A 12,647-nucleotide genomic window follows, 5' to 3' on the forward strand; every position below is an offset into this window, starting at 1 on the left:
TTGATCACATGAGTCAGAATGCCATTCCGATTGTAAACAAGAGGAATGTGACCAGAATAAAACAATTCACCTCTTTGTACTGTATATAATTTTGCTCTGATTCACATGAAATGTAGCCTTTCAGTTATGCAATCTGAGATTTTTATGGATAATTACAAGACACATTACACAACAGTCCTTCGGCTTAAACTGCAAACTATATTTACAGCTCACTGTCAGTTTGCAACAGTGTCTCATTCCCAATGTTAAAGCTCAATTAAGTAATAAACTTGTTAAATGCTTCTTCTATCTGGTTTCTTTGATGTGGTAGCACTTACAAGGCCACCTTTGAATGCATGCTGTAGGAGGTACCAATAAGGAGTTTAAAATAAAGCCTTTTAATTTCAAGAAGAGCCCATCAACAGCACTGAGTAAGGAAGGAGTCTGCAGTGCAGTTTCTGAGCTACAGATCAAAACATGTCAACACTATGTCCACATGCTAAGACAGTTTAGTCTTGCACATGAGTTTGTTGCAGGCTTGCAGGTTCGGAATTGTTTTATTTTTTTTAGGCATTTTGTGCATAGTTTTTTATTGAATGTCAGTAGTTTGGGCAAACCCTTATTCAGATCCAGATTAGGTGTGATTTGAATAGGTGAAGATTTATCGGTTTTACTCCTCTGGCCAAGGAATAGGACAAAGCATCTATTTTGTCGAGGTGTTTTAAACAGGTTAACTGTAATACCAATTTGGTTGTGCCACAAGCTAGTTTTTAGCTGTTTAGCTCTGCCATTTCAATAAAAGTAACTGAAACTCTTTGGGGATTTTCTAGATCTTTGTGCTCCATAGATTGCAATACTGCAGTACAAATGGTTAGACGACAGGGGTCTTCAAAACAGATTTTATTTGAGTAGCTTTCGACCGCTGGATGAAAATGGACAAGCTGTCAGTTGCAGATCAAATTTGGGTCTTTTAGGCTTTTCAGGCTGCTGGGACTGAAGTATATATGGGGTCTTATATGAAGTATATATGGGCCCCAGTTTGATCTCATGCGCACTGATGCTTAACAGCTCGTAAAAACTAAAAAGGCCCAAACTCTGATGAAACAGGGGTCCCCATCCCTTTTCCCAGGGCTGTCCCATTCCTGCTCTTTCCTGCAACGTGCGACGCATCCGGATGCCCCCCCCCCGGAGGCGCTCCGTCACGGCTGGGAACTGAAAGAGCTCTGGATGATCCAGTCCCGGACCGCAGGGAGGAAGTCCCTGGACAGGCAGAGCAGCTGAGCGAGAAAGGGGTAGTAAAGTTCCTTCTGCCTCGTGGCCCCAGACCTGATGATCTCCAGCGCCGCCTCTGTGGCAGGGGCGGCCTTCATATTCACTTTCTCCCTGCAGGCAACCACAACAGCCCGGTTTGCAGTCAATAGAGGCACCTCTGCACAAGGGGAACAGCCTCATCGTGCTTCCAGATGATGCTACAGCAATAAGTCAGGGATGGAAATGAAATCCCAGGTTGCTGTTGCATAGCACTCAGAGCTCTGTGGAAGCGTACCAGCTCTTATACGTTTTATAGTTACTATTTCATTTTAGAATGTATTTGCATAGTAAGGCATGAGAAGGAATTCAACACCCTAAATAGCGCTAACTACCATGAATGGGGAGCCGTTCTTTCAGTCTTGATTTTGATGTTCCACCTGAGCTCTGAACGCCTGAATTGGATCAGTCAGCTGCTTGATCAGAAGTCAATCTGCTTTTCAGATCTTTGCTTATTGACCATTTTAGGCTGCCTGGAAATCTACAGTCTCCAGGATCAGAAGAGGAATGACCCAAACAATGGCCATAGGCTCAGTCCTGAGCCTGTGTTCCACAGTCTTACACAAATATTGCCAGCAGCCATCTCACCCTGCAGCTCACAGCTGGCAGCCCAGTGAAGCCCAGCAGGTGTGAGCCTGGCCGGTACCTGGATGGGAGACCACTTGGGAAAGCTAGGGCTTCTGCTCGAAGAGGTGTTAGTGTGGCCAGTAGGGGGCGCTCATCCTGCAGTCTGTGTGGGTCCTAATGCCCCAGTATAGTGACAGGGACACTATACTGTAAAAAGGCACCATCCTTTGGATGAGACGTAAAACTGAGGTCCTGAATCTCTGTGGTCATTAAAAATCCCAGGGCGTTTCTCGAAAAGAGTAGGGGTGTTACCCCAGTGTTCTGGGCCAATTTCCCCCTGACCTTTACCCATCATGGCCTCCTAATAATCCCCATCTCTGAACTAGCTTCATCACTCTGCTCTCCAGAGCAGAATCTCACTCTGCACCAGTAGAGTACTGGTGCATCATCCAGGTGGGACTGCACATTGGTGGTGGTGGTGGAGGAGATCCCCATGACCTGTAAAGCACTTTGAGTAGAGTGTCCAGAAAAGCGCTATATAAGTGTAAGCAATTATTAGTTATTACATAAATAGGTTTTGGGAAAGAGGCGGCTGAAGAGCTGAGATCTACCTCACTTTCTTCATAGCGGACTCCGTGTCTATGAGCCCCAGCATGCAGATGGTCACGGAGACGTTAGCCTTCTGCATGGCCAGCTCCTGCTGGAGAGTCCCGAAGAAGCCGGTCAGTGCAAACTTGGTGGCCGTGTAGGGCGCTACAAACGGAGTGGACAGCTTCCCTGGGCGCAGAAAGAAGGCATACACAAAGCAAGCGTCACAGACAGGCTGTGCGCAGTGCAGCGACTGGGCCTGCATCAGAGCCACACTGATGAGGTGCCGCAGTTCTGCAGACAGTCTATCACCAGACAGAAACCGTGTAACTCTCTGCTATCGGCTGGTGTCCATCAGTGGAAATGGAATAGAAATGGAACAGCATTTCCCCCCTACCTGTGTGATGACCACACCTGACCCATGTTAACCAGGCGTTTCTGTGATGACTAGATCAGAGTCTGCCATCTAAGTGGAGGGCAGTCCCATAGTTAACACACCCAGTGAAGTAGAAGGGGCGCGCCCTCTCACCTGCGATTGAGGACACAACGACGATGGCGCCCCCACTTTCCTTCAGAGCAGGCAGGGCGGATGAGGTCATCTGGGCGTAGCTCAGAAAATTAACCTTGAACACAGAGAAGAGAGCGGGACACAGGCAGGGGGGCAGTCAGGACCCCTGCTTCAATTAGCCAGCAGCCATATCACCCTGCAGCTCCCAGCTCCCAGCTGGCAGCCCACTGAAGCTCAGCAGGTGTGAGCCTGGTCAATACCTGGATGGGAGACTCCTGGGAAAAACTAAGGTTGCTGCTGGAAGAGGTGTTAGTGGGGCCAGCAGGGGGCGCTCGCCCTGCAGTCCATGTGGGTCCTAATGCCCCGGTATAGTGATGGGGACACTATACTATAAACAGGCGCCGTCCTTCGGAGGAGATGTAAAACTGAGGTCCTGACTCTCTGTGGTCATTAAAAATCTAAGGACATTTCTCAAAAATAGGGGTGTAACCCCGACATCCTGGCCAAATTTCCCATTGGCCCTTACCAAACATGGCCTCCTAATAATCCCCATCTCTGAACTGGCTTCATCCCTCTGCTCTCCTCCCCACTGAGAGCTGGTGTGTGGGGAGCGGACTGGCGCATCATCCAGGTGGGGCTGCACACTGGTGGTGTTGAAGGGGAGTCCCCATTACCTGTAAAGCGCTTTGAGTGGAGTGTCCAGAAAAGCGCTATATAAGTGTAAGCAATTATTATTATTATTATTATAAATTCAACACGTTTGTGCATCTGGAAGTACCGCCCACGTCTGTTGCAATCTGAGCCTCTAGAAGCAGTGCTTGCGTACCTACTCTATCGATAACAATAAACCACAAAACACCACAAAGCACCAGAAGGCCTCACCTGCATGAGCGTCCTGATATGTTCAACATCTCCATCCCACATGGCGAAGTTGCTTGAGCCGATATGATTGAGAACGAGATAGTCCAGGCCGCCTGTCGGATAAAGAGAACACAGCAGAGGTGTTTCCACACTTAACGTAACTCAGCTCTCCGGCTGCCTGATCTTGTGGTTTTGCTTCTGTCCTAAGCTCCTCAATGAATCGATCTCACTGCCGGCTCAAGCAGAGGCATTTCATATTTCACCAAGGTCTGACAGCTTGAAAGGCACTTGGGATTTACGTCGGCTCCTGTACTGAAGTGTAATGCTTTAACGATTAATGTAACAATTAGGCCAAATTAATCAATGAGGCCACAGGGCGTGAATGAACACTAGTGCACCCTGCGGCCCTCAAGAAACACTCCTACATCCTGACACACGGCTTCATTACAACAGCACTGTTCACTCAACATGGACTGGAAAGCACATTGTATATATCATTGTTTTGTCTACATAAATACATTGGCTATCAAAAGTATTTACCCCTCTTGGACTTCTTACTGTGTTACAATATGGAATCAAGATGCTTTGATTTGTTTTTTTTTGCTATTCATCAACATAAAACACTGAATGTCAGATTGAAAACAAAATTCTGCACCTAAATTGATTCTAAATATAAAACAGAAAATAAGTGATTGCATAAGTATTCACCCCCTCTTACTAAGAAACACCTAAATAGGCTCTGATGCGATCAAATGTCTTTATAGGTCACATCATTTGTCAAATGGAGTCCTTCTGTGTGCAATTAGGGTGTTTCACATGCGTTCAGGATAAATATGGCCTTATCACCCTGCAATTTACTGCTGGCAGCCCCACTGGAGCCCAGCAGGTGTGAGCCTGGCTAGTACCTGGATGGGAGACTCCTGGGAAAAACTAAGGCTGCTGTTGGAAGAGGTGTTAATGGGACCAGTAGGGGGCGCTCACCCTGCAGTCTGTGTGGGTCCTAATGCCCCAGTATAGTGACTGGGACACTGTAGGGGTAGGGATGTTACCCCGGTGTCCTGGCCAAATTTCCCCTGGCCTTTACCCATCATGGCCTCCTAATAATCCCCATCTCTGAACTGGCTTCATCACTCTGCTCGCCTCCCCACTGAGAGCTAGTGGGTGGGGAGCGGACTGGCGCATCATCCAGGTGCACACATCCCCATTACCTGTACAGCGCTTTGAGTGGAGTGTCCAGAAAAGCACTCTATAAGTGTAAGAAATTATTAGTATTGGTATTAGTACTATGAGCCCTGTGCCTCCTGGGCCCTGAGAGAGACTGGCACTTGCCTAACTTCTCCACTGCAAAGGCGACCACCCTCTTGGAGTCTGCGGGCACAGACATGTCAGCCGCAACCTGCAGGACCCTCTGCGCGCCCAGCTCCTGGCACCTCTCCGCCACCTGGCAGGGGAAACATGCAAAAGCATCCTACTGTCTCAACGAGCCCTTAGAGAGAAGCCCAGGCTACAGATCGCACAAAAAAAAACAAAACGACAACGGCTTTTGCTCGTCAAGGGGAGAGCTAACCCACCCTGTGTGTGTCTGTGCAAGTGCAGCAGAGCAGCCACAGCTGCTGGATAGATGCATTTCCGCCATCATGATCTGGCGCAGGAGGGAGTGTCCTTTGTATGGTAGCCCCTCATGCTGGACATTTAAAGAAGGGAAACTCTGCAATGTTCCCCTACACTCCTGGAACCTGGAGCCCGGAGACTGGAGTGGCCCGAAAGCTTAAAGTCTACTCACAATTAATTATTAACAACCACCGGTGTCCGTCTATAACCAGACTCTGGATTCCAGCCACATTCACAGGCCCAGCCTTGAACTGATGAAACAAGAGACACACTTGCACATTGTAAGACCACACCCACTGTGGCATCACTGTACTCTCGGGAGACCTGGGAGTCCTTTCACATTGTGAGACAAGTCAGTGAGGTTAGCATGGCAGGGTCACATTTGTGCAATTGTGCCACCCTTGATCCTCCACCATTGTGACTCCGATGCAAAGCCAGTGCGAGTCTCTTGCCAATTTGTTTCAGATCATCTGAAATTGATGAGCACAATCTGGAATGTGCATGGTGAGTTACAGAGACGTAGTTTTGGGTGGGCCTCACTGCCGTATTTGGAAAACAAGGATAAAGGAGGCACAGTGGGGCGGCAGTTAGCACTGATGTCTCACAGCTTCAGGGTTCTGGGCTCCAGTTAGGCCTTGGGTGCCTGTGTGTATGGAGTTTGCATGTTCTTCTGCCAGAGCTCCCGCCCTCCTGCCAAAGGCACGCAGGCACAGATCTGATGGGCTGATGTAAACTGTCAACCCCAGTGTCCCCATAAGGAAGTGCATAGCTCTGCTTGTCAAGAGTGACCCTGGTGCCTGTCTGCCCACCAATCAGAAGTGAGCACAAGTGGTATAACTAGAAACAAGGATAGTAGGTATGTTACATAACTGGAGGATGTGATAATTAAAAAAAAACACTGACCTTTAGCAATGCATCCTCACTCCGGGCTGTGATAACAATTTGGGCACCAAACCGGGCATAGTGATAGGCCATCTGTTCGCCAATCCCCTTGCTGCTGCCTGTGACCAAGACCCGGGCACCTCTCAGTGACTCTGATCAAGAGACATCAGATTAAGTCCTGGGCAGCCCATCGAACCTTTGTCATGAAGAGACTTGACATGAACAAATCCACACTTTCTCTTGCACGTGATTGTGGACAAGAGGCCATTTTCCTATCAGTGCATTCCATTAAAAAACCTTGCCGTCTCCTTCTTAATTGCTTAATTAGAGTCAACATTTGAATAAGAGGTCATAGCTCTGTTCCTATGTAAGATCGGCAGTGGAGAAGAGTGCTTATCCTCATTAAACCTGTCAATGAAAATCATTCTATAAAGAGACCTAATGAGAGAACTACACAAACACACCAGTTCAAAAATATGAAAAGAATCCGATCCCTTTGCAAGGAGGAGATGGGCTGCTAGTGTTTCCTCATGGTGTTAAATGAAATCTGGGTAAGAAATATAAGATTGTTATATAAGCTGGGGATCAAAGCTTTGCAGGCTTTTGAATGGAAGCCATTGTCGCCCGCTGTGTGAGAGTTCACTCGCCCTCTTCTCTGTAAGTGGAGCAAATTAATGCCTGACAGGATACAGCTTTTAGAAACAGTCAGTAACGAATCTATAATGTCAAATGTTTCCGTCTGTTACGAAGGAAAATTGACTGCTTTGGTTTAATTAACAGTAGCTTTCCGATTCCGTGCCTGTGTAGCAGCAAGTAGGCCACCTGACTTTGTCAGAAGGACACAGCCCTGATCCTGCGGCTGTCGTGTCATCAGAGACACGAGAGGAATGGAGATTACAAGCTCGCATTCTGTAACAAGCATCATAAATGAAATTATGCACGTTCAATTTAAACACAAGTCTGATCATTCCTCAACTTAAATCACCCCAGAAAGTTGATCTCAAACAGCCCTCACCCTCCCCTCAGAGTGTAGCACATTAACATGAGGTTTAGAAGAAATTAACTCATCTATGCTGTATACAGGTGGGGGGAGCAGCGCCAGCATGCGTAGTCTGCAAAGGAACAAGTAATAGGTTTATTCCCTGCTGAATAGAGAAGAGAGAAAACACAGCGTTTTTGCCTTCTTCAGGTTTGTATGCTGTATGCTCATGTGTAATCAGCAGATATTAAATGATTAAACGGAAAATACTAGACATGCATATTTTGAGAAAGCTGTTATTAGGCTAACCTATAATCCCCCCCCCTTAAGATCATATTGTCAATGAAATCTTTTTGGAGGCTTGTCAAAGGCACTGCGTGTTGATAGTAAAGACGCCAGGCTTTCTTCTACTACAGGAAATGAGCTGCAAACCGAACAGCGACAATTGCCCGAGACTGAATTTGACCAAGGCCTAGTCCATGCATCGGCTCCCCCGCACGAAGAGGAAACCTGCACATCGCCACTCAAAAGAGCTGCAACAAACACCGATTCGATGGACCTGCCCCTCCCCTTCGATTAATCCGCACGGGTCCAATGTTAGGAGGAGCAGAGCGTGACACAGCATAGGCGCTGCAACTATAAGACTGTTGCATTGGTTTTCTTTCCGATTATTTTATGGTCCTATGCGTATGAAAGTCCATACAGCCTGCAGGTCTTATGATAAGAGCCTTTGCGCCATTCGCCCCACACTGACTGATACACAACACGCCACGCACCTAGAGCTGATAATATTTAACAAGGCATAGTGTGAATCTGGGATTTAAAAGCAAGAGAATAGTTCATCCGAGCGGGAGAAATGCATTAATGATTTCGGTTAAAAAATATGACATGAATAGACTTTGTGTTTATTTTGCTTTCTTTCCTCTAATGCTACACTAAATTTAGAACTACCCGTTAAATGGTGTACACTAAAGCCACCAATACCTATTTAAAATGTAGACTTGCTTTCGCTCGTTATTGATAGGCTTCGGGGCTTCTCCGCTTAATTTTATATCCCCCTAATAAATGAATTAAGATAGAGGACATCATAAATAATCATTATCTCGTCACAAAATGAACTTCGCGCTTCTGTGCGCGATTTGAAAACGCGTCGACAGGAACACTTGTAGGCGTCTTAGAAACCTGAAGGTGCCGAAATCGAATTCGTGTTGGTCCTCAGACCCTGCAGGGACTCCCCACCTTAATTCGTCCATTCACCCCGGTGGCTTTGAAATGTCCTTTCGTACTGTACGTGTATGCACACTGTGTTGTTTTATTCACTGACACGGTTTAAAGTATTTTGAGTTTACAGAACAGTCTCTGTTTCAGTTTGTAGATAGGTCTACGTTAAATGACATGGGAACAAGCAATAGGTTTATTCCAGGCTGAAAAGAGAAGAAAGAAAACACAACGTTTCGGAGCCTTCTGCAGGTGTGTTAAATGACATGTCCTTCTTTGCTGATTGATCACGGTGTACAGTGCGACAAGAAAATAGGGAAGAAGTCTTGAAGAGAGAGTTGGAAATGTAACTGTTAAAAAGAGAATATCCGTCTCCATTCGTTTCCATCCTTTCAGTGCCTAACCACACCTTCACGAATCCTACAGTTAACGATTCCTCTGATCTCGAAAACATCTTGCGAATCTCGCACAGCGTGTGAAAGGACAGTCGCTTTCCAGCTGCTGTGCACGACCGTGGCTCTCCAGTACGGTAGCAGCAACTTCGAGGCAACAGACAGAAACGTCTCACCTGCGTCAAACGTGTCTCTCCAGAGGAACGACAGCAGCGCTGCGCTCACAGCTGTGGTGACCAGGAGAACCTTAACGAGTCGATTCATGGCAAAGCGTTTAGGGGGGAAAAAACTATGTAACTGCAGTCGCACTGAGACCAAACCTCCCCGGACCTCTTCTTGCAGATCTTCGCTCGTCCTGCAGCTCGAGTGCTTGTGAGGGTTCAGAGGAGAGAGAGGGAGTTATGACGCCGTCAGTATGGGGCAATTCTCTATCGCAAGCACGAAACCAACTCAGCGCGTCTTTAAAACAAATCATGTGCATTCTAACCACCCTGTATTAGCACACACATGATTTTGATCAGCATACAGTACATACTCTTGCATGAAAACAGCTCTGGGTTTCACACTCGATTCGATTGTACAAAAAGACAGGAAAAGCCATTAACTTGTGGTTTAAAGTGAATTTCCACCGTCCGGTAAACTGATAGGCTAGCGTTTGTGTGCGCTTTAAAACCTTCTGTTCGGTTGATGGCAGTTACTGTGGTCTAACTCTAAAAACATGTCTTTCTCAAAATGAAAGCAACGGGCATTGATCTGGCACATTGCAAACACATTTATTTCCACTTTAATCATATATCTTTATATGATTGATTTGAAAAAAAAAACACATTTAGGGTGCACAGTTTTATCTTTACTTGTTCTTTCGCAGCCAACAAATGCTGACACAGGACCCTACTCGATCCTGGACCGATGATCAAGTTTAGGATGCATCATTCCAGTGGAAATGTGAATATACAGTAATATGGCAGAATAGATACTGGCCACCTAACTGACTTGTTGTTCTTTTGCAAGTACTTGTCAACATGTATCACAGAGCTTTAATCTTGTTAATGCAGCCCTGCTTGATATTCATATTCTGTGGCACTGGAACTGACTTGAAGCCATCAAAACTTCTTGCGGTTTTCTGCTTCTAGGCAGTGATGTCAGACCTGTGCAATATGTTCCAATAATTCCACACGCTCTATAATGTCTATAACTTTGAAGCATGTGAGCAACGTCCTCTTCAGTAGTTTGCAATAGTACAGCAAACAGGTAAAGCAGTGAGGAGAATCATGTAAAAGACTATTGGTTTGTGTCTGAGACAGAGATTTTGTTTTGTCTCAATTGCTTTAAAGTACGTCTACTGTATCTATAAGCAGAGTGACTTCTGAGCCCCAGATTAAGAGAGTGATCATGCCTCAGCCTAGCAAGTTCAATGTCTTGCCTTGACTGTGACCATGGGGGTGGGGGCACTCAGGCAGTCATCACATTGACCCTTGAGCACCTTTTTAAACCCACAGCTATCACTTAAAAGAGGCAATTGACAATATTGCATTAATTAGTAAACGAGATTGATCTGTTTTTCAATCTATACAGTATTTCCAAGACCTGGTCTAGTTCCTGGGGACACAGGTTAGATTTATATTAACATTCAGGCAGTTGAATTGTATGCAGGAACATTGCATGAACTATACATTGCTTTTATAAATATAATACAGATTAATTCTGTACAGTCATGTCCTCAATTCAATGTATAAATCAAGTATCATCTACTATTACTGTAACTAATAATATGTAGAGGATTTAAAATCCCCTTTGTTATGAGGTTTTTTTGTTGTCCAAATATTTCTATTGTACAAATACAGCAGCTTTAATAAGCAATAGCTACTTTTCCATTCACAGTGAGGCTCTAATCAGAACTACCAGTGATTAGCCTCTTCATGATACCAGCACATGCACTGAAATGAGGAAGAATGCAGTGTGTTTCGTTTTCTAATCGACAAAGTATTCGCAAGTCTTCCCTCCTTTTTAGCGTTATATGATTTAAAAAAAAGAGTTCCAGTGTTCCCTTGTGCGAATCTCCAGAGCTCACACCCTGTCGATGGCCACAGCTCATCACTGATAACAAGACTGTGCTTAGTGCTGTTATGGTCACATCTAACACACTGTCCCTCCTTATCTATGAACTGCAACCTCGGAGAGAATAATTGAGAGACCCAGCAATGTATTTGAGATTCAAAGTTCTCACTAACATCCCAAATATACCAATACCGGCCTCGCCTGTGTCCATGGTTATTCCCTCTGAATGATCTACATAGGAACAGCTGTGATTTTTGAAGGCAGTGACACAGTAAGAACTAGAATCCAAGAAGCAGCCCTTATTTTGTAAGGGATCAGGTTTCTAGAACCGTCTGGAACAGTGGCACGACAGTTAACACAACTTCCTCACAGGTCTGGGCTCCCAGGGTCCATTCTGAAGCATCGTCTGTGTGGAGTTTGCATGGTTCCCCTTTGGCGTTTTTATCTGATTGCTCTGCTCTCCCCCTCCCCGCCCCACACACCTTCCAAAGACACACCAGTTAACATAGCCAGCACCTCTCGGTTGTTGCCTTGTGCAGGTGTGAGCGTGTCGAGCAAAGAGCAGCATCTCCTCAGATCTGCAGTCCAACCTCCAACCTGCTGCATCCACAGCTCTCACCAGGAATGAGATAACAGGTCGGTTGTCAGGTCTCTGTCCGAGTATTCATTGATACATCAAATGCCTGTTACATTCCCCGAGTGGAACAAAACTCCACACCTTTCATGTACTCAAGCCAAAGCAGTTGTCTCGTTCAAACCGCCCTTAATACGGAATCGGCTAAGACCTGGAAAGAGGAGAAACAAAAAGCTCACGTCTAATTATTTACATCACTCTTGCCGCCAGTGAACAGGTGCGTGGAGGGAACTCCCTGCTTGGTATTTTTACTCCCTGAGCGAAGTGACGCGCTCCTGATTCGACTTGCTGCCTTCCTGGTAGTCACACAGTTAAAACGCTTTGTTTAACTTCACGTCTCCGAATCGTCTGTGTGTCTAACTAGTGACAGGCTGTTGGCAAATCGTGTACCGATAGTAGCGTTTTGCACACTATCACGTTGAAACCCTACTGGGAGATAAAAGTCAGCTTGAAAAATGAAAACAGCTTAAATGAATCGATATGCTTTTCTTACCCAACGTGTTAGGCTTCCGTAAAATATAAAAATAATTTATTTTAGAAATAAAATAGTGACTCAAAGACTCAATAAACTGATTGAATCTGTATTAGAACGGTTAATTAAGGAGCCAGGAATGTTTACCTTCTAAGAGTTGATAACATCACAGTTACAACACGCTATTGCTTTTTATTTTGTTATATCATTTGACAGTGTAATTCCTTATTCGTCTTAGTAAACCAGTATGAATTTGGACAGGAACAGTTCATAGATAGGTTTTGAGTATGTAATGGCACGATTTCAAGAGACTGTAGTTCACTGCAGAGTGAGGGTTGCGCACAGCCTCACGGTGAGAGATTCTGTAAAGGACTACATTTCCCAGAACCCACTTGCAAAGATTAGTGCGGTCTTCGATTATGCATGTTTAAAGAAGTCTCTACAAAAATAAATGGGTTGGGAATGCATATTAATAGAGGAAAAAATTATGAAAGTCCTAAATTTCAGGAGTCTTAATTTTAAAGAATCAGCTTTGTCCGATGTAAAACGGTAACCTCTAAAGGGGAGTCGAAGGTCATCTTGAAAAAACT

At 45.4% G+C, this 12,647-nt stretch overlaps 1 protein-coding gene across 1 annotated transcript; it reads right to left on the reverse strand.

The window, feature by feature from the left end:
* Window positions 1-864: 864 nt before the first annotated feature.
* LOC148813768 (hydroxysteroid 11-beta-dehydrogenase 1-like protein) lies at window positions 865-9,259 on the reverse strand. Its single transcript, XM_088907770.1, has 7 exons — window positions 9,070-9,259; window positions 6,326-6,456; window positions 5,141-5,252; window positions 3,833-3,924; window positions 2,972-3,065; window positions 2,466-2,631; window positions 865-1,362 (listed from the first exon to the last, which is right to left on the reverse strand). Exons 1-7 carry the CDS (start codon window positions 9,155-9,157, stop codon window positions 1,179-1,181), a joined length of 867 nt encoding a protein of 288 aa, XP_088763896.1. The 5' UTR covers window positions 9,158-9,259; the 3' UTR covers window positions 865-1,178.
* Window positions 9,260-12,647: the final 3,388 nt, after the last annotated feature.

This window comes from Atractosteus spatula, chromosome 28, assembly GCF_055471065.1.
Source record: "Atractosteus spatula isolate fAtrSpa1 chromosome 28, fAtrSpa1.hap1, whole genome shotgun sequence".
Classification (NCBI taxonomy): Eukaryota; Metazoa; Chordata; class Actinopteri; order Semionotiformes; family Lepisosteidae; genus Atractosteus; species Atractosteus spatula.